Raw genomic sequence first — 23,136 nt, 5'->3', positions numbered from 1 at the left:
GCTGTGAGCCATGACCCCAAGCATGTCAGAGTGTATGTTCTGTATCACTGAGATAAATATACTATCTCCCAAAATCCATGCCTAAATACATTGTCCCAAAATAAATAAAGTACACTCCTTCCTTCCTCCAGCAGCCCAGCACAGGCTGAGTCCTCTCACCACCATTTTCTAGGAAGACGTGGCGGTCGATTGGCTTAGGTTAGTGGGGGTAGCCAAGTGCCCTTTCTTTCCCGCTATTTTCTTAGGTTAGTAGAGATAACCCAAGTGACCTATCTTCCCTCTGAAATTCAATTTTCCCGCCAGGGGGCGTGGCACTTTCCCACCATCTTGGGTAACGGTACTTGCATCATCAGCTGATGTCACAGACGCCTTCTTCAATGACGTCAATTACTGACGTCACGGCCGCAATCTTGGATGACATCATCAGCTGATGTCACAGCCGCCATCTTGGATAACGGTACTTTGTGCTCATGTCCCCCTTGTCCCAATACTGATGTAGGGTCAGCACACCACTCCCACAGCTTCTCATGTGAGAAGCTCCTCACAATTGGCATCACGAGGTTGATTGTACCCCATTTCAGTCTTTGCACCAAGCAAAAATCCTGCCAGTACTGCGAAACGAACCTGGGCAACCTGCATCACAGTCAGCTGCACTGACCATTCGACTACAGAGGCGAACTCTCTTTGAAGGAGCTAAACAAAACTGGCACTTTTTCATTAATTAGTATCTTAGTATAAAGCCCCTTTCACGTGAGCGAATTTCTTCTCTCAATCAAATATCCATGGCAAGTGAGTCTACTGCAACACTCCTTGCTTATTATCTTTTCCTAAGTCTCACCTGCCTCGAGAGGTCGCTTTATTCATTGGTACTGGCAGACTCAATATTTGATCACCATCGTCACAGGTTCACGTATAGCTAGGTCTGTGAGTAAGCAATCTCTGCCAACAGAAAAGGTGCGTTTCAGAATGCAGCAGTCACTTGACATAAAAGCATGTTTCTAGTGCCCACAAATCAATATCGTTTCAGAACACAAAGGCATCCTTCAGATAACCATGTGTGAAATACAGCTCATGAGGAATAATCGGTAATTATGGCGAAAAATTTCGTTACTCCTTAGATAATGAGGAGAGATGCAAGAAAAATCTCGAAATGAGAGAAAGTAAATAATTTTACATCACCAGTAATTCAAGATTTTGAGACTACACGCACATCGTGTAGTTTTCTGTGATTCTCATTTCAATAATTCATTGTAATTAATAGACTTGTATAGCCCATGAAGAATGTCACTCTATCGTCCCACTTTCGAAGATAAGGTCTTAAGACTAACCAAACATTATCCAGTTTTGTATGCTGGAAGTATTTGCAGAAAAGGTAATAACTTGTATTTTCTTAACTGCTCATTGAAAAATGTGGTACCAGTTTTTAAAATATCGACAGCTTTGAGTGAGTGATGCGCTTTATTTGCCTCAGACATAAGCTGTTAATACATGTGAAGCAACAGTGAATGTCAAGAAAACGTAAATTAGAACTCTGAAGGAAGCAAGAAATCACTTCCTCTACTTCTCGTAGACTATGTACCAAGCACAACTCTAGTAGGCTCTATGATGGAATAGTAACTACAACAAACTGCTAAATCTTCATATTAGGCTAGCACAAAAGTGAATGTATGTAGGCAAAACTAATTAAATGAGATCCCAGAGGCTGTAATAAGTGATTAATAAAGTAATAACTTTAAAACGCAATGTACACAAATTACAGATTCAGCTTTGGGACAATCTGTGCACATCATTAGAAAAAATAATTCTATGTTCAACCAGTGTGACAGAAGTATCTAACACGCAATCACCTTTATCATGTTTATTTAATCTTGATCCGACAGCAACTGACAGTGTAAATAATGGAGAGATATTTCAAAAAATCACTGTTGAAAAGACAGTAATGATTAACAAGATGAAATGCTTCCTCAAGATTTCTCCTATAGTTATTCTCGTTAACGTTAACTGGAGAATTATTTTTCATGCGATTGTTTAAATCAATAGCAGTCACTGTGCAATATAGTAGATTACAACTGTAATACAAGACTTACAGTGTGCTTTTAAACAAATGCGTATGTCACTCTCTTTTAAATACTAACAGCGTCTGAAAGTTAACCCAAGGCTTTAAATTTCTGTACTATAAGGAAATTAACTCAAAAATATCATTCAGTATCACTGAATATGAAATCTGTAGACCCTACTGTACTAGGCTACGTGTTAAATAAAAATCTGCGAAAAGATAGTTAAATCTGAGAATAAAAATTAAGGCAACATTATCACCAAATACGCACACTATGGTTATTATTCAGTTATAACAATCAACCAGTTTGCAAGCTATTCTCTTTAAATATTAATTTCTCTCCAGGCTTAATAGTATACTTGAGCTGCCTCATATAAATAACTTGTAGGTCGTTGCCAAACAAATAGCGTGGCATAAAGGCAAGATAGATAGGTGAAATGTTGGATTTTCACATATGAGTGAACTGTTCGACATATAAGCAAACCAACAACTTTTCGAGCGCTTTTTACTCACATTGGTAAACAATGAGCAGTTTACTGGTGTCTCTCCATTTGACATGTTATAAAGTTTCATACATAGTGAATGTTTCTGTATCATCGCTACAACTTTGGCCAAGACCTACATTTAATTTAGCAAGTAATTTACTGCCAACAGCAATCAAATTAGGACTGTCTGGTGACTGAAATGTAGCGTAGAGAAGAAATAAATTTTTCAAAAGAGCAACTGCGACTGGTTACTGTTTCTGTTAGAATACTTTCCTTTCCAAGACACACAATTCTTTTTAGTAAGAACTGATCCGGTAAAGCGTCAAATTTCGCCTAGTCACTCAGAAGTTATAAATAACAAACACTTTGCACAGCTTATACACTAAATTTCCAGCCATTTTTATGTCAATAAGTACTGTTATAAACTGAAGGTATACAGTTGACATCTCCAAATGTTCCATAAGGAACTATTCAGAAACACAACTATCGTATTAAATGATCATGTTATCTTTTCTCCGTTTCACAGTATGTTTGCTGGGTTCACCTATATTGTTTTCCTTTCTTTTCTATTTACAATACATTTATATTTAAATTCTATTTGTTACACAATAGTAAAACTGATAAAATTATTATGCATATTATTATTAAATAGTAGCTAGCAAATTGGAAAGTTGTATGAAAACGTTCGAATGGAAACTTTATAATACTTTTCCATGCTCTGTTCAGTATTTGGGAAATGCATTCAATTATCTTTGAAAGGTGTTTTGACTGTCAGAAAAATACTTGTAATTTACAATTTCTCATCAAAATCACTTGCAAATTGACTTGTAACTAGTTTTAAAAGTTTATTATACATTTTAAAATTTTCACAGAAATATTGGAAAGAATCTATTTCTTATATAATTAAGTACTAAGCCTTGTTCTTTTATTTTCTGTGTGTAATATCTCTAAATGGAATATGTATTTAAATTTTCTGTGTTTAATGTCAACAGATAAATACTGGTGAGCTAAACATCATCTTCAAATGCCTATAAATCATTACAGCATTGTAGAAAAAGCTCATAAAATGTAGATTTGTTAATAACACCTTTAGATTCAGCAATTTGTAATAATTAGTCTGCGTTTGCAGAGAACTCTCGTTTCCTTGGAAAGCGCATTCAAAGTCAAAGCGGTTCCAGATTCGCACTACAATGCTGAAGAATGATTTATAGTACCAACAGTAAATTATCCATAAAATTTGTATTACCATCACGTACTCCTTCCCTAAATCCTTCATACTGAACTGAACATAGCTTTCCTGCCGATGGCGTGATTGGGCAAACGGTACTGTATAAATCGTCGTGACTAGAAAGTAAGAACTGTACAACGAATGCGAGATATAGAATTTTATGAACATCGAAATTCAAAATAGCAAGTTTGTATGTCAAAACGAAAAATCGTGTACATTGTAGCAATTCCGCTGTTGCTCTTGATTTCTATATTTTCTACATTCGTCGATACAGAGTGCTCTATTAAACTGTACATTTACAACACTCGAAGAACGTTAGAGACCCTTGTACATGTGTAAGATCTAGTTTCAAGCCCAGACAGCTAAGATAAAACGAAGTTCCATTCATGTGGCATTTCTACAGTATACACCCGAACATTTTTATTCCAGTTATACAGCTGATTTTCCTGACATCAGGAAGTGAATGAAACATTGATTTCCAATAATTTGCTAATATTCTCCTAGTGTTGCCTCTAACGCAGATACGACTCCTACATAAAAGGTAACACAGAACGTTGGGTAACATGAGCTTTAGAGTACAGATAATACTCCTCAGGCAGTTACAGTGTGTCACTGTTGCCCACTGCGTTTATAAAACCTGAACCCTGTGCACACAAAGGTAACGAAAGCTGTGGAGAGGAGAACGCTGTGATAATAAGTCCTTAAAAAACTAGCTTCAAAATGCATAATCTACCTAATTATCCACTAAATAACTTGGCCTGTACCTGCGCAGACCGCTTGAAAGGCGGGGGAAGTGGGGGGGGGGGGGGGGGGCAACAGTAGTGGTGTAGGTTCCGTTGCGTGCGGCCATCGCGTGAATTAACAACTGAAACCTACTCCCAATGAAGAACTTTAAAGCCACAGCTATCAATTTTACAGCGGGAAAAACGAGAATTCGTTTCTGCAGAAGTTCTAAGTTGTTTTGCGCGAGCCCTGTCAAGCTAATAGTGTGTCGCATTCGAAAGTAATGTATAGCCATCTTGATCCATGACCATTCAACCTCCCCTCACACACAGCAGACATTGACTGGACCTAAGTCAGAGACTCACATATCTTGCTCGATAATGTCCCACAGGTGCCCATTGGTATAGAGGCTCAAACAAGTAGTTTACTCACAGTTCAGAACTAAGAGAGTGATGCATTATTTTACCAAAGAAATAATTTAAGTGCAAATTTTTATAGACAAAGGAACAGATGCACATGATTGAACAGTAGGTATCTGTACCGTTAACCTGTAAGAGACAATGGCACACGTATCGGGAGCTCCATTTCACACAATGTGAAAATCTCCCGCACGAGTGTACCTCATCCACTTCCTGTTAGCAAGCGGAACGCATTACACGCCTCGAGTGTCCAGTATATGTGTTGCCACAGCCAGACTAATCTCTGTGCCCGCTTACGTTTGCCGAGGCAGAGATGCACAAGTGAGATTCTGTATCGCGTGGGGAGGAACTGATTCTGCATAGTACAGTTGCTCACAGCTTCCATCGAATTAGTATGCTGTTTGAAGCACAGTGGCGCATCTATCCGCTGCTCGAATCCACGGTAGTCGATCTGGCAGGACAACGAACTCTGCAAGGTCTAGTTTTCCGCAGCTTGCCGTGCTTTCGGTAACCCTCGACATAACAGCACGTGCAAAGTTCAGTCCCTGTGCAAACTCGCCGAATACCGCCCGCGGCAGTCCTTGCTATTATCATATACCTTGTATGGGGTAAGGAGCCCAAGTTTAAATAACTTTTGATGCGTTAAAGATGTGTAATATCGTTTAATCTAGCCGAATAGTCACCAGCGGTTCATGGAGCAACCTGGCTAGTCACCGAGACACAGGCATTATTTTTTAAATGGATTTATGGTATTTTTTGCGCCAGAGCAGTAGATCTGTATGAGACACATTCAGTGATAAAACTCTGTTGTAAGTTTCACAAGAAGTTACCGTAAATACTATTACATATCCGAATAAAATAATTTTTAATATTAAGCCGTGCCATTATAGAACGCTAAGCAACTAAATTGCTGACGTTTCGACCGCATTTAAAGCGGTCCTCTTCACGATGGTTGACTCGGCAGGGAAGACATGAAGAAGACTACCGCAAAGCTGGTTTGTAACGTCGGCAATTCGGTTGCTTTAGTGTTTTATAAACATTCAGACTGATACTCAGAATTATTTTATTGTATTCATTTTTATTATTTACATCATTACATATCGCTTGCCTTGGTGATGCCAGTTGCCGTTGAGAATGGTTTAAACTTCTGGATGCCGTGTATCTATAGCACAAAACCCTTATATTCAAATTATTTGTACTGCGTAATTTCTCATCTGTTATACCACTGAATTTGTCTATCGCTCTGGGACGAAAATATCACAGTCGCACCAGAGTCAGTTGACACTAAAATGTTCTGAGTGTTGTCCCGCGTCACACTGTATTTATTCATTGACAAATATTTTACACGATGATAAAATTGGTGTCATTGGGACGTGTACGAAAACGCACCTTCATTTTTCCATCTCTCTACACGAGAATGGAGAAGGGAAAATCGCTTAATATTAGTGCGAAACACGCACTTCCAGGCATTGTACAGTGGTGTGCTATGTGTAGAGGCTGTATCGTAATTAACTGGGAAAACTGACGCGGATGAAAATATAAGATAGTAGAATCAGAAGAGTTTCAGTTAATATGTGTCCGGAACCGAACCGTTTCTGAGGTAACTGAGAATGACTGGCTATGAGTTTCCTATGCCTTCTGTATGAAATATTGCCCCACTGACGCACACTTATTAGAAATATAAACTTTATGAATAGGTTCTCATCTAATTGAGCTCATTGTTTACCCTTGGCCTAGCTTAACAAGAAATACTGTGTTGTTTCAGCACGTTACGTGTCACCATTCGAATACGTTAAAGGGGGTGCCGCTCCTGCCGTTCTCGCAGGTGGATACAATGTGCGCCCGTCTGCGCAGTGAGTTAGGAGTTCTTGATAAGACTGTACAATTCGCTGCCCCAAATGGTTCAAATGGCTCTGAGCACTATGGGACTCAACTGCTGTGGTCATAAGTCCCCTAGAACTTAGAACTACTTAAACCTAACTAACCTAAGGACATCACACACATCCATGCCCGAGGCAGGATTCTAACCTGCGACCGTAGCGATCGTGCGGCTTCACTGCCCCAGTCCTTTAACCGTGTCAAGGGGAGTAACGTAAACAAGGCAGAAAAATCCTGAGTATTGAGGTCAAGCGATCTTGGAGGTCAAGGTACCAGCCTTGCTCAACCTATCTGGCACCATATTTGCGTTTTACATGTCATCTTACACTAATAGCAAAGTATGCCAATGCCTCATCACGCCCGTATCATATTCCCCAACGATGAGCCAGCGGTGAACTTTCAGCGAAACTAGATGGTGACTTAATAGGGAAATTCAGACGTCAGATACCTCTGTACTAAATAACGTCAATGGCTGCTCAGAATCCCACATTCGCAATTATCCCGCAAACGGCTATACGTGGGCAAATGTTCACTGGAATATTTTTGTTTCCGTTATTGTGCACTGTTTTCCATGGCACGTCATGATACATTTTCTGAAATTCTTGACACGCAGCTGTCTACAGTCTAGTCGGTAGTCTCGTCGATCAATACAGGGACGGTTAATGCTGTTTGTGGATGCCGCTGGAATAGTCTTCCGATGATGTCCCATACGTACTCGATTAAAGACAGATCTGTTGGTCGAGCAGGCCAGGGCAACATGTCGACACTCTGTGGAATATGCTAGATTACAACAGCGGTATATGGGCGAGCATGATCCTGTTGGAAAACGCCCCGTGGAATGCTCTTCATGAATGGCAGCATCACAGATCGAATCACCAGACAGAAGTACAAATTTGCAGCCTGGGTAAGTGGGGTAACCAGGAGAGTGCTCCTGCTGACGTACGAAACCACACAGCAAACCGTAATACCAGGTGTTGTTCCAGTGTGTCTATCAAGTAGACAGGCTAGTTGCAGGCCCTTAACTGGCAATACAAGGCCGTCACTGGCACCGAGGCAGAACTAGCTTCCATTATAGAACACAACAGACCTCCACCCTGTACTCCAACGAGATCCCACTTGACACCACTGAAGTCGTAAATAGCAGTGGTTTGGGGTCAGTGAACGCAGGATACTTGGCGTCTGGCTCGGAGCTGGCCTTGAGGTAACCTATTTGTAGCAGTTCGTTGTGTCACTATGATGCCAACTGCTGCTCAAATTTCTGTTGCACATGCAGCACCATGCGCCAGAACTATACGCCAAAAGCGTTAGTCTTCCTCTTCGGTATTGCCACATGGCCAGCTGGAGCCCAGTCTTCTTGCGACTATATATTCTCGTGACTAGCGCCGCCAGTAATCATGTACAGTGACTACATTCCTGTCAGACCTTCCTGCAATATCGCAGGAGAAACATCCAGATTATCACAGCCCTATTAAACGACCTCGTTCAAATCCAGTGAAGTGTTGATAATGGTGTCTTTGTGCCTCAAAGGCTTTCCTGACTAACATCAACGCATCACATCCAATCTCAATGGTAACTAATGCTCATGACCATTACAGCGCGTATTTAAAGCAATCCTGATTTGCATCGTCGTAGTGGCACTACTGGCGCCAGTCTTATGTGACTGGCGCGAAATGTGAATAGACACCAACTTTCAGATGTAGAAACACGCCTACCAACTATCGATTATGCCGCACAACTCCTCCATGTTGTGATTTTTTTTTCATCAGTGGATGTCAGGATCTCTAGGGATTTATTTTTTATATCAAAACTTTGGAAAAAAGTATGTAAAAATTTATTGTTCATGAACACAAAAATGATCAACTTACCAAACACATTTACATGTGTGAAAGAATTTATTATACATGGTACAAAAATAATACATTTACGAAAACGGCTTGAGGTGGCCACTTCCTGCTTCCATGTATCCACTGAGGCTGCGTTCCGTACTCTGACGTACGTTGCGGAAAACTCCTGCTTCGTTTCGCATTTGGCCACATCCATTTCGGATTCGTTCCCTCAGAACATCGACACTTGGTGTGGGAGTTGAATTCACCAATGATTTTTAGTGTCACCAAAGGAAGGAATCAGTTGCATTCAGAGCTGTTGATCTAGTGGGTCATACGGATCCCCCTCGACCAATCTGGTTATCGAGATTCTGGCGAACTATCTGTCTAAATCGCGGTGGGGCACCACTGTTCTTCAACAACATTGGTTGGACGATGTCTAGAGGAGCATCATTATTTTAGTAAAGGAAGCAATGCATACCTGAGACATTGTAGATAGGTTTGTCCAGAAGACGTTGCTGGAAGAAATAGGACCATCGAGATAGCAATGAATGAGATGAGGTTGAACCATTGTTGATGCTCTGCTTGTCACACTTCATGAGGGTTTCACAAGTCCAGACGCGTTTGTAAAAGTAATTGAAGAACCCGTAAGTGACAAGCCAGCCTCGTCAGTGAATGAGGTACACGTTAAGAAATGCAGAACCACGGCATATTACGAAAACATGCGTTAAAAGGTACTCTTAGCTGACAGTCTACCTCATAATCCTTACACCCGTTGAAGGTAATAGGTGAACAGAACATTTTCGTGCAGAATATTCCGCATCATCACGTGATTAACTCCTTGTCACAATTGTTCAAAAATGGTTCAAATGGCTCTGAGCACTATGGGACTTAACATCTATGGTCATCAGTCCCCTAGAACTTAGAACTACTTAAACATAACTAACCTAAGGACAGCACACAACACCCAGTCATCACGAGGCAGAGAAAATCCCTGACCCCGCCGGGAATCGAACCCGGGAACCAGGGCGTGGGAAGCGAAAACGCTACCACACGACCACGAGCTGCGGACTGTCAGAATTGTCGTGGTACTAGGTAGTTGATGGAGTTTCATCCACATTACGAAGAGCCCGGTCTTCACGTTCAGGCGTTCGTAAATCATGTAGTCTCCCACAATATCCGAGTCTCCTCTCAAATGAGGTTTGTCCGTCGCACGCGTTGATGGAATCAAACATATGCATGCAAGGTAACTGTCTCTCAGGGCAACGTTCAGGCTAAAGCTGACGTTCTGCGTCCGGATTCACATATACTGGGCCATACATGTATTCCCAATCCATCATTTCAGGAACTGAGTAAACAGTCACGATGCGTTGTGGTGGATGTTACTCTAAACCATAAGAAACGACAATCAGATAAAATAAAACATGCGGAGTGGTCGTCTATAAAGAATAAAGTGAGTAAAAATGTACAACTGAGGTAAATTACAAATCTAGCAGTCACTACAGCGCATTACTTTCATACTTCCCTTACGAACTTTTTGTAACGTTTTGATGTCAAGAAAAAATCCGTAAGGTTTCTGACAAATGTTTTCATACAGCCCGTACGGACAGCCGCATGTCATGTATTTCATAAAATATTTAACTGCTGCTGGCAATCATCTTACAAAAAGTTTAGTTACGATACAGTCTGTATATGCAGACGCAAATGGACCACATCAAGCGTCGTCCACGTAGTTGTGGTACAACCCGCATGTCACCTCGACGATCACGACAATTTTTGGGCAGTGCTGCACCTGTCTTTTAAAACAGTCACTTCGGCAGTAAAACTGTGTTCATTCTGTCAAAAGTAATCACCCTCTATAACAGCATCCTATGTTCTGTCTCCTGTAAATTCCATCCGAGTTGAAAGCACCTACTAAAGACTATTCCAGACCGCCCTGCAGTGCAATAAAAGCAAAAACCAAACATGCTTACTAAACGACTACTACTACTACAACCATCCACCACCACACCACCACAAGCACGCCGGCGCGCGGGGGTGTCCGGCCCAGCAAGGCGCCAAGCGAGGTGACGAGCAGTCGCCGGCCGGGTATGGTCGTGCATGCTGTCCGCCCCGCCCTGCCCCACGCCCCCTAGCAGCCCCGCCTCCGCCTACGCCCCTGTGTCTGTGAGCAGCGCGAGCGCATGCGAGTCAGAGCTGCCCGCCCGCCCGGCGACTTGGTGGAAGTACAAGTGGCAGCTAGCCGTTGTTGTGGGCCACATCAACCGCCCGGGCCGCCCGCGCGGGGAGCGCCACCGCCACTACGCGCCGCGCGCCGCCAGCGCCTCCAAGCCCTTCCTAACCTCACCACTTTTCTCTCTCAACTTCCTCTCTTGTCCCACTAACTTCCAACTTATCCACTCACTGTCTGTTCCCGTTTATGTCATCATTTCTCCAGCATAGCTCTTACACTCTTGACTTTTCCATTAACTAGCACATCATTTCTTCACTCTATTGACTTCAATTGATAGTTACATAAAAAGTGTATGTCAGTTGGGAAAAACGTAATACTTCCATTATTAATTATTTGTTTCATCTTAAGCACAACGCAATTCAAAAAAGTTCTACACCAGACGCTTTTCGCTTTCATTTACAAAGTATCATGAGTTGTTTCTATAAATACAGTATAAATTACATATCTTTACATTTTGCTATATGTACATTAAAAACAGTTCTTCCTTATGGATTTGGCAACAACTTACTTATGGTGTTCAATATTTCTTTTTACTCCAAATTTATAGAAAAAAATTAATTTTAATTTTACAGGTGTTTTCTGTTCTTTTGGACACACAGAAATTACAGACACCAGTTGCCAGCACACATTTATTTATATCAACGAGGCAAGTTGAAATTTTTTGTCACATTGGGATTCCAAACTGGGTCTCCTGCTTACTCGAACAGTGGACAGACCACTATGCAAATCCAAACACAGTGCTCACAGCAGCTGTACAGGCTAGCCTAGAACACCTCCAGTCTTTTGATTAAAACAACAGTCGAGACTGTAATAGCATTTGTTTATTATTACCAGTTTCGGCTTATGTTTAAGCCATCTTCACATATTTTAGGCTCGCTGTGGTTGGTTTTAGCAGCTCCTTGGTTCTTCACGTGACACCACAACCAAACACTGATGGCGTTAACATAAGCCAAGACCAGTAATAATAAACAAATGTTATTGTGAGCCCGACTATTGATTTAATCAAAGTTAACACCAGATCACTGCACTCCATAGACAATGTTGCCTAAATTCATGAACACCTCTCGTCAGATCCAAATTCTCGGCTGTCATCAGCATAATTATATATATATATATATATATATATATATATATATATATATATATATATATATATATATATTTTGTGTGTGCGTGTGTGAGTAATGAGGCTAATGAGTAGGGGCTCTACTTTAGTAGTGTGTGGTATAAGTAGAAAATAGAGAATATGAGTCTGATGGAAGTGGTACTAGGGTAGTCTGTGCAGTTCAGGAGACCACTTTGTGTGTGTGGCATAATTATCAGGGCATCTGCCTACAAACGAGGCAGCCCAGTTTCCTGCCCCAGTCTGGTACAAATTTTCAACATGCCCCATTGATATAAATCAGCACCCACTGGCTGCTAATGTCTTTAATTTATTTCTGTTTTTATTTTAATTTATAAAACGCAAAATGTAGAAATGTAGAAACGTATTAAGTGTATCAGATTTATAGAATCTATTAAAGATGCTTCGTAAATAAAAGCAAAAAATGTCTGCTGTAAAATTCTTTTAAACTGTAATACACTTAAGGTAAAAAATACATAATTAATATATAACACCTATTGCCAAAGGTAGCTACACAAAAATGTCCTTATCCAAATAGCTGCATTTATTGCTTTCCCATTTAATTTCTGTCGGTTTAGAAGTCACAAGGGTCCATCTTAAAGCACAAAATGCGAAATTTGATGAATATTACACAAATGCAAGCAATCTCAGTTAACAAAACACATAGTTATTCGTAAGTGCCTCCAGGTTATCAGAAGACGACTGCACTAAAATTTCAAGGCAAACGAATATAGAAAATAAACACATATTAGTGATACAGCATCCCTCCATGTTTTAACTGACACTACAGGTACTCAACAACGGCACTCTTTGTGGTGCGACAAGCATCTGCAGTGACGTGCAACACACTGAAGTCTGAGACACTAATTGCCCAGAAAGGCACCACAGCAGCTTGATCTGGAAATTTATTTACTGGGTTGCCTATTTTCAGGGGCGAATTATTTCGATGTGTCAATACAGAGTGAATGATTTCTCTACATCTTTCCATATGTCTGCTCCACATTACACCTATGCCAAGGAGCTTATTAAGAAACCAAACTTGGAGAGAAACCCTGTCCATTGACATGCGTTTTCTGTATGTCTTGTTGTTTTCTCACAGTTCTCTTCTGAAACCCTGGTGGTACTTATGAACAACACTGTATTAATCACACCCTTAAAAGAGCACACTGGTCGCTTTGGAACGCTGTAGGTGCTAGAGAGCGGGTATCAGGTGCTCATGTGACCATCCACCACAGGTGTAAGTCATGACAATGAACTGGTATGCACTCACTGGTCCATTGTATTGAATCATTGCAAAAAGATGAGTTGACTTGGAGACGTCACAATAACGGGAAGATGCCCACAACCACACCATGAATGAAGTTGCCCGATGGTCAGTTTATCAATACAGGCTGTCCAATGTGTCTACATGAAATGGTGTACTACTCGGAGCAATATAACACAAGAACTATGTTCGTAAAAAGATCCTAACTGACTGTGACCAGAGACCTCTTTCAAACAAGGCAGTAGTTTCTACTGTTAGTGAACACGAGTCTGTATCAATCACTTTCCAAGCGAACATTGTATTCAACAGACATTTGAAGTTGGATGGGCCGCAAAAGGCCGTTGCTCATAAAGACACATAAAGTTCAGTTGGTCAAGCAGCACAGAAACTGGACAGAAACTGACTGGAGACGTGTAAAAAAGTAATTCAAGTCACCATTTGGCCTCTTATCAAATGATGAGGAGGCTGTGGTTCAGACTGGGGTGTTTTCTGTATTACTACTTGGGCCCACTGATTCAGATCACCGCGAGCTAGGGCCAGGATATTTACTTTAACTATCTCGATGACTAAGTACGGCCTTTGTCCTTTATCTTGATGGTGAGTATGTTGTGGACACTCCTGCGTTCCAAGATAACAGCAGTCGTGTTTACAAGGCTGCACGCATGCGTTCAGGCCAAATTACTCAATGTTAATCCCTCATAAAATGTATGGGACTACTCGTAACAGCGGCTGAAACGTAGCACTCAACATCTCCGCAATTTTCTGGCTCTGCAGGATCAATGAGTGATTTCAGGGAGATATGGTACGTCTGAAGAAAATGGTGAACTAACGTCCCCGACGAATTTGGGACATTATCAAGGCTAGAGGTGGTATTACAAGTTATTAGCATGATTTCTGTTAGGTGTGACTAATTTTTTCTTGTCTAGTGTGCTTATATCGCCTTAAAATTAGGAAACTGGTCCTCTGTCCAACAGGTACGACAGCCCTAACAACAGATCCTGTTGTACTCGTCAACTGAAATGTTTTAGCATCTGTTGGTGAATGGATGAGCGGTTTCCTCAAGTTCAGGTGATACACTAGCTGTTATAGTGTGTATCGATTCCCACCTTTTTTGCTGGAAGATGGAGCCCTTCTAAATCGATAGGAAGCAAATTGGAACGTAATAAATCACCTGTTCGGATACAGAATTAAAAAGGCAATAAATAGCACTTACATTTCGACACGAAAATCTTATCATCTATTGACTCCTTCTCTTCCACCAATATCATAGTTACAAGATTAATTACATTATGAATAGAACAGTTACGAGTCACAAATATTGCTCTGGTTAACTTATTTATTTGCGATGGATTTCGAGATCTGGTAATTTATCATCAGGTGGTGTATGTATTCAGTACACAAACAATTACAGTAACCAACTTTTTAATATTTTCAGAAGGTAGTACCCCATAGCTTGTATATATTTGTCAGGAATGATGCTGCAGTATCTTTACATGATATGATAAGTCTGCATTATTTTCAGTGATAGTATTATCTTTATACATACGGGAAACATAACAACAAAGCAATGAACACAAACAAAGGAATACGACAAGGATGCTATATTTCTCCAAAATTCTTAATTAAATATATACATGAAGCTATCAGCAAATGAAAAATGTTGAACATAAATGGAGTTCTTTTAGATCGTGACACTACACTAAATGTATATGCAAATGACCTAACTCCGATCACGCACAATGAAGACGACCTCTGCATGGTAGTCTGTAGGTAGCAGCTGAAAGCCTCAAATTTCAACCTAACATTGTTGGTAGATAAAACGAAAATGATGGCATTTCTTGGCAGACTACTAGTAAGATCCAAAATAGTCTTGAATAATAAAATCCTGAAGCAAATAAATCATATTAAATATCTAGGATGCACATCGCTTAAGAATATAATCACGACGTGGACCAAAATTTAAATAAATTTACTTCCATATATGAGACCATCATAAAAAGTTTTGCAGAATGAAGACAGGAAAGAAACCCAGATGAAGATACTCTTAGATGTCTGAATCACGACAGAAGTCTAATAGCGAAATGGTATACGCCGTGCAAGTTTTCAGGCTTTTGGTGCGTTATATTCCTTGGTTATTGATAACATTGCAGTTTGTGAACTATATGTAGATTTTATATTCTCAAGCTGTGTTGTTCAATTCGCATTCTTGACGTTATCTAAAGTGTGACTGAACGTCTTGTACGTTTCTACACAAATACATTAATTGAAAAACACCCTGTGCCTGATGATTAGGTGATGAAACTGGTTGCTATAACAAAGAATTTTCATAGCAGCTGATGAAAGTACAATATGTTTTTCGATAAGCACATCAACATATAACTGTTGAGAGATAAGTTTAATGCTCCATGTTATCCAGTTGTTTTGAGTTGTCGCCGCTTTGTAAAAAGACAGAATTATTGTTTTCATACTGCTTACATTTGTACAACGATTTTATTATTACTTACTAATTCACCTGTCCACTGTAATTGGTAGATAGTGCTAAGGATGGCGTGAATTTTTGTGAGAAGGTATTGGTGATAGATTTGTTGCATAAATCCAGCTAAGGAAACTTAACTTCAATCAGTTAATATGACTGAATACACCAGCTACGCGACTGGTACAGTAGAATATCTTTAAAACATTTATTTTCACGAATTTTATCTATTATGGACTACAGCTAAATGAATAGTAATTACCCTCTACAAAATTAATTAGTGACTTGCTCTCAAGGATTCAAACGAAGCAAAATAACATCTTTCCATCACAACTATAAGATTCACAATAATATGCCCATTTTACGAACCGGAGACTCAGGGTGACATTCCTAGGTGTTTGTTACTACCTTTCGACCAACAGAACTACGGAAGGCAGACATTCACAAAATGCTTTAGGACGTATTATTATCAGGCAGTTCACAGCCAGTTTTTTGATATCCAGTAACTTGTGGCTTCAAGCTGCTGTGCATATGAGACAATAATATATATGCGCGTCGTGTGTTGCTCCCATGTGGTTGCAGCTGGCTCTGACTTGATCAACACCAATGACTGTAATTGGCGTGAAAACCTCAGTAATGTTCTAATAAACGTAGAAGCATATCACATCAAGTATCATAACACAAATTCAACAGTAGCAGTATATCAAAATCTCATCTCTTCTGGCACCCTGGTTTGACCTGGGCTTGTCTTTTCTTTTCATTGGCCTGGTTGAGTTCCACCAATGAAATTTTTAGAAACTTGTTTTGTTCTTCAGAAATATTTGTATAATATTTCGCAGAACATGCAAACTCTTTGTCCTGTCTGATCATGAAAGATCCCTTTAGTCAGAACCCAGTCCCACTCATTGTGCGTTATCATGCTGACGTGCAGACCAAATAACGGAGAGGTCCCTTCTGAATTATAATAGCATTCTCGAGTTTTACTTAGGGCAACATTGTCCAGCGAGATCCATTCATCCCTTGTCTTCGAGCTTCACCATAAACAAAAACAATACAAATCCTCCTTTTACTTTTCGTTCGAGCATTTTCTCACGTTATCAAGCTTTTTAGAATTTTGGAGTTTCACTTTCCTCAACTATTTACGCCTATTGGGTAAAAGTCTACGATCTTCACATTCTTGTTAAAGGCGTTATCCTGCTCTCCCTAGGATGACAACATGATAAGCTGCTGTGTTTCCCACTTCCAACTTACTTCCATCCTAGTTTATTCGTCACTACTGATAATGCCTTCACTTCCCGTGAGACACTGGTTTTGTAAGTTTTCCCTCAAATTTCGAAGGTTCTTTGACTAATAACTGTACCCAAGCATACAGTTCTCTGGTTTTACTGTCGGACCACAAACTGGGGCGATCAACAGCGTAGCCTGAGCATTATGTAAATCCCATCCCGTAGAATCTTCAATCAAACCATCGTCATTGTAGAATAAGTCCAACATAGGTTTAGCTTCCAATCTCTTTAGTGTCCATGACGAATATGAACAGTTGTGCAGCTGCACTTCAACTGATACTGGAACAATGATGGCCATGCCAGACATACACAGCCTATTTATGCATAACATTCTGAGTCAATAGATGAGTTGTTCTGGCACACCTGTGACATAGAAATTGTGCCCATTTGCTTGATGTGGGTCACAGCCAAACGTATTCTCCAAATGTAGCAAAGCAATATAAAACTCTCTAGATTTTTTTCTATGAGTTGATGCACAGCAAAGATGGTATCGGCAGCATTACGTCCTTTAATGAAACCCCATTGGTTGTTAGGATGCTGGATTAGGCCGCTGCCATCTATATTTATAATCTCTCTATAAATTTCTTGATTCAGATTCCGAGATCATCAAATTAGAAAGAACACTGACAGTTTCCTGTCCCATTCTTGACCAATCTGGGTTATGTTTTGTCTCTAATTAGCTTGCCGTTGATGGGGGCACTAAACCCTATTCTTCCTTCTTTCTTGTACAAATCGATGTGACTTTTATACGAAATGAAACATCGAAACAAAAACACAAATGAAGTGACTTTAATTAGACACTAAAGGGGACACCAGCGCTCAAACAGCCAGTGAATCACTGCAACAACACCTTAAATGACAGCAAAAGTAATTACTCAGCAGTAATAAAATAGTAAGCCATTCTTTTGTTGGTGGCGACATATACCAGATAACTGGACAACCTTATTTTCACTGGCAGCAGCACACACCGTTCCTGACAACCTGTTAACAATAATGTGATATACAATTCAGCCAGTACATTTGTAGGAATTGTGGATAGTTGTAGCGCCTTAATATGATCTTCCAGATGTCGCAACGCATCGCAAATAAATAAGCTAAATGTAGCAACTTTTGTGACTGACAGTTGTATTAATAAAGGTTATGTTTATATTGTAACTCCTTGCTATCAGATCACTTTCAAATTCAATCAAGATTTTATTTATTTTTTCATTTTTATGCCTGTCAAGGCTAAACTAAAATGACCTCGAGGTAGAGCATCTGATCCGTTCTACATTTCTACATTTATACTCCGCAAGCCACCCAACGGTGTGTAGCGGAGGGCACTTTACGTGCCTCTGTCATTACCTCCCTTTCCTGTTCCAGTCGCGTATGATATGTGTCCAATGCTGACGTCCCACTTGTGTATAAGAATTCTAGGAAATCATTTGGTATCACTGCAAAGGGATTTATTGAAGCGGTACACCAATCTATCAGTTTTTCGCACTTTATTTTTCCATTTACCGTTCTCGAATTTTTTTCCCACTGCACGTAAACAATCATTGTTCTTTTATCGACTACATTTTGTAAGCAACAGCTGTACGTAGCTGTTATTCTGCAGTCAATAGCCTTCTGTTCAACTTCCAAGCATTACACCACACTGTAGCACTGCAACGACTCACAGAGTAGATGTTCAGGATTCTTCTAACCACGGTTTTCAAACCGTATTTCGCTGCAGTTGCTTTTGCTTTCTTCTAACAAGTAAAACAGGTCTCTGTAAAAGATAGTAAATCAGCGTCAGAGAGAGCATTTAAATTTTTTGATAGCGCTCTGGGTTAATCATGCTGGAGTTCTCGGTACATTATCGGCATTTCAAAAAGTGTGATTAATAGATCCGTCTTCTTGTATAGAAACAATGGTTCTCTCTTTTAACTCAAACAAATTTCACCACATTTATGACGTCATCAGCATATTTTTCTTTTTTAATTACACCTTGTATTTCCTGTGTATGATTATCCACTTCAGTCTGTCCTGACACTCAACACACCATGGTTACTGCAGCGAGACTCCTCCGAGTGATGCTTGATGCATGTTCGAGCACACTTCGTTGCAACTTCCACTCCAGGCATTTGCTCGGTTTCGCAGATGCCCAACAAAAGAAGCATTTTGGTGCCGTCCTGGTTGGCAGAAAATTTCAGTTTGTCGCGAGATACAAAACGGTTAGAATTCCGTCTTTCCCTCTTCCATGAACGCCTCTCCCACACCTTATCCTTCCTCATTGCACTACTGAATGTTGTTCCGTGAAGACTGGAGTAAATTTACTGTACAGACGTTGGCGGCACTGGTTCTAGCGGCTCGGAGCTGGCGGCGCTCCCTGCGTGTGGTGGGAAAGTCCCAGAAAAAATCTTTGTCAACCGACATTGTAAATTTCAGAAATCTAAACCCACAACGCCAGCTTTTACCATAAATTAACATTCAGTAAACCATACCCAATAATTCATCGCACACCAGCACTTCAGGGATGAAAGCACGTGAGTACTAAACTGATTCGCACGATCCTTGCTTCCAGTACAATTACAACAGTCAAATAAAATTATCGTATGCTTGAAACTCATGTGGCACTGTGATGTTATAAAGAAATCATTCGGTCCAATAAAAAGAATTTACGCTGACTCTTTCTCTTTGTATGAAGAGAATAAACATTAACACCAAAAGACGCGTACAGAATACAAGGGGTGCTCTGCTGTAACAAATCATGAACTGAGTCTAAAGTTTCACGCACATTGGTAGGAACACGAATCTGACCTTTGATGCTTCTTACAGATAATACTTGATTTTTTATTTGGCACCGTCTAAAACGTCATGTAAAGAGATGTAGATAGAAAACAACAGACAAATTACATACTCTTGTTAGAATTACAAACTCTTTGAAACTAAGAAAAGTATGAACTTCAAAGCCCTTGGGCCCTAGTCTTGCGAGCTCTCCAAATTGGCTGAGCTTTGATGTTTCTTTTACAACACTAATGGCGTCTCCTATGATCTATCTGCTGCTAACTGCAGTTGCAGTATAAATATATCCTGAGATATTAGCGAACTGCCAGTATTTTACTATAGGACTAGTTGTATTTGATAAGGTTAGCTTCACGCATGAGAGCTACCCTATGCATTTTTAAAATTAATTTGTAGAAACGAAACACAGTGCCTTTAACAACTATCTTATGGAACATTATGTTAAAAAATGTCGCATTAATGAGATTGGAAGGATGTTTTCAGATAATTTTTCTTCTTTTCTGCTTGCAATATTTCCTAAATATAAAACTTTATGAACAATTTTAACTTACACATGCCCTTTATTCCTGTTAAAAAAAGCAAATAAAAATATTTAAGTAATAAATGTGTTCTTTTAATACCCCTTCCCGAATTCCTGCATCCCTAAAAATACCGATTTAAAATTTCAAAACTCAAGTAGGTCCTTTAAACGCCTGGAACCTAAAGTGACGAGACTAAGCAGAACTAAATACTGTTAAAGTAATACTACTATTCAGTTGCCTTTGTATACACACACGATAGTGTTGATATGATACACACAGTAAATATTTTCCAACTTTTCCACCACAAGTGCTGATGAGGGTTTCGACGGGACCTACCACACCAACGTTGTGGTCAGACATAACGGTAGCTGCTTGTACGTTCCACCGGGCATCTTCAAGAGCACATGCAAGATAGACATTACGTGGTTCCCCTTTGATGACCAACATTGTGACATGAAGTTCGGTAGCTGGACCTATGATGGCAATCAGGTAGTACACAGTGGCTGCACAACATGCGATGATGGCTCACCAGGCAATCTAGTCTCCGCGTCCCTGGTGCACTAGAGCTGCAACAGGCAGTCCCTACCGCCTCAGTCAAGTACTCTTTTCTCAAAATTATGTACAAAAGTTTGACTAAAGGCGCGGCTTGAAAATGAAAGGAAAGAATTATGTCACTGTGAGAGTAACTCTTTCTTTTTCATAAGACACTGTGAATATTGCTCTAGATAACTAATTACGAATCATCTAATTATGTAACCGAAAAAAATTGTATTCTTTTTGTTGGGACTTATTTTCCTTATTGTCTGCTTCAAGAAGCCTTAAAGATCAATAAAAATTAGTGACTATACCGATTAAAGTTAAAAATGGATCACAAGTGCATAAAGCTGAAATGTCATCGAGGCTGAGAGAGACGAAGACTAGATTGCCTGGTTCGTCTAAATTAATGTCACCTGATGTAAACAGACTGCCTCCGAGAAAGCTTTATAAGTGTGTTTCAAAGCATTCGACAATGTCGTCACAGAAGTCTGTGATAGGATACTGATCATGTATAGAAGATACCGAATTTCAAAGTGAATTTGAGGTAGCACATTTCGAAAATGACAAACATGCAGGCAAATAAAATGTAAAGAAGCAAGTGTAAGGTAAGGAACACTAATCAGAAAAAAAATCTTGAGTAAATTGTCTTTTAAGTAGTGACTTCCTAATCGAATGCCTAAGCAATAGAGTAGATACACACGGCGCATTCTGAACAGTAGACAAGTATCCAGTTTAGTTGATTACTGCACGTTGTCATTGCGAAATTACGGGAAGCTGGCTCAGCCAAGTATTCGGGCCAGTCGAGAAACAGCACTGCAGTCCACGACGACAGTTGATGAGTAGATAAGAGGCACGGTGCATACGCCACGGCCGCTTCAGTGCCTGAATCTCATGCTTAATATCATGCAAAACGAGCCCCGTACGCCGACTGGCTTAGCTTACATAAATCGTTCAGTATGCGATCGGAGCAGAACGTAACCAACAGCACTGCTTCCGCTGACACGAGAGCTTAGCTTTGCAGGCAGTAGGTTCCAAGGCAGTGCACTATTCAGGTATATGTTCAGATCAGCTGGCCATCGTTCAGTTTCTGGCGCAATTGAACCATCAGGAGGGGAAACCGCGGTTTGCACCACCATTTTGCATGGAGCAAGAAAGCCCTGGAGGTCGCCTCTTAATCTGACTGGATCTTCGACAAAGCAGTGATGTAGGACCAATAGGAAAGTTACAGATTTTGTACGCTATTTCGGTCACCACAGCTGAATGACATCAAGAAAATCTTGAAGAGCAGAACATCTCATCGTATAGAGTTGCTAGAGGGAGTTGAGTAGAGTACGTCACATAGTACTTTTTTAATTAATTATCTAATATTTCAATTCCTTTCACACAGGCAAAATAAGTAGTCATTGTGTTTTCAGGTAACTTAAACGGATATTGCGTACTGAATTCTTTCTTCACGTTGTAATATAGGGCAGTGGTTCTCAACCTAGTGGGTAGTTACACACTGGGAAATAGGTAAAATGAAATGTTCTACGGGGAACAAACAAGAAGGGATATATTATAGATCAATTAGGTAAATCTGTCATCAGCTCGAAGCTTGTTCTGAACACAACTACACATCATCCTATCGGAGGAGGTGACTTTGCTGATTGCACTGCAGTGCCAGGAAAAATGTCGTCATTAAGTGACTGCAAAAAGATACAGAATTTCTATTTAGTGTGATGAATAGCAGCACGTTCTTAATTGCGGAGAAATGTAAGTTAATCCAATGAGTGAAAAGAAAAGTACCGTAGTGTTCGAATAGAGTGTGGCGGGCTGTTTGACGCAGTCACTTCGATTAAACATCTAGACGTAACGTTGCAGAGAGACATGAAATGCAACGAGCAAGTACACAAGGCTGGTTGTAGGGAAAGTAAATGTTCGAGTTCGGGTTATTAGAAGAATTCTAGGATATACTAGACCACCTATAAGGCAGATCGCGTATAGAAGACATGTGCGGCCTGCCCTTGAATACTGCCCGGTTGTTTGGGAACTCCAAATCTCGGATTAAAGGAAGACGCCGAAGCAATTCAGAGGAGTGCTGCTAGATTTTTTACCGGTAGGTAGTGGCTACAAAACATCAATTCAAGTTGGTGTGTAGAATGTGTGAGTCTGAAGACATACCATCTGACTTTCTGAAAAATATCATCTACAATACCGAAGACTGCAAGAGCTGATAAGTGCGAGAATAATCGCACAATCAGCTTAACCTTTCATGCATCCAAGTTGCTAACGAGAAAAATATACAGATGAACGGAAAAGAAAATTGAGGTAGTGTTAGATGA

At 40.2% G+C, this 23,136-nt stretch overlaps 1 protein-coding gene across 1 annotated transcript in view; it reads left to right on the top strand.

Annotated features, from left to right (window-relative positions):
• Window positions 1–23,136, top strand: part of LOC124798962 (neuronal acetylcholine receptor subunit alpha-7-like) — a 341,236-nt gene that overhangs the window by 86,488 nt on the left and 231,612 nt on the right. The window contains exon 4 of the mRNA XM_047262497.1: window positions 20,587–20,767. Within this exon, the coding sequence (XP_047118453.1) occupies window positions 20,587–20,767 (181 nt within the window). The remainder of the gene's footprint in view (window positions 1–20,586; window positions 20,768–23,136) is intronic.

The sequence above is a fragment of the Schistocerca piceifrons genome, chromosome 5, assembly GCF_021461385.2.
Source record: "Schistocerca piceifrons isolate TAMUIC-IGC-003096 chromosome 5, iqSchPice1.1, whole genome shotgun sequence".
In the NCBI taxonomy this organism is placed as follows: domain Eukaryota; kingdom Metazoa; phylum Arthropoda; class Insecta; order Orthoptera; family Acrididae; genus Schistocerca; species Schistocerca piceifrons.
Note: the sequence above shows the minus strand (reverse complement) of the source record. Positions and strands in the feature narration are given on the sequence as shown.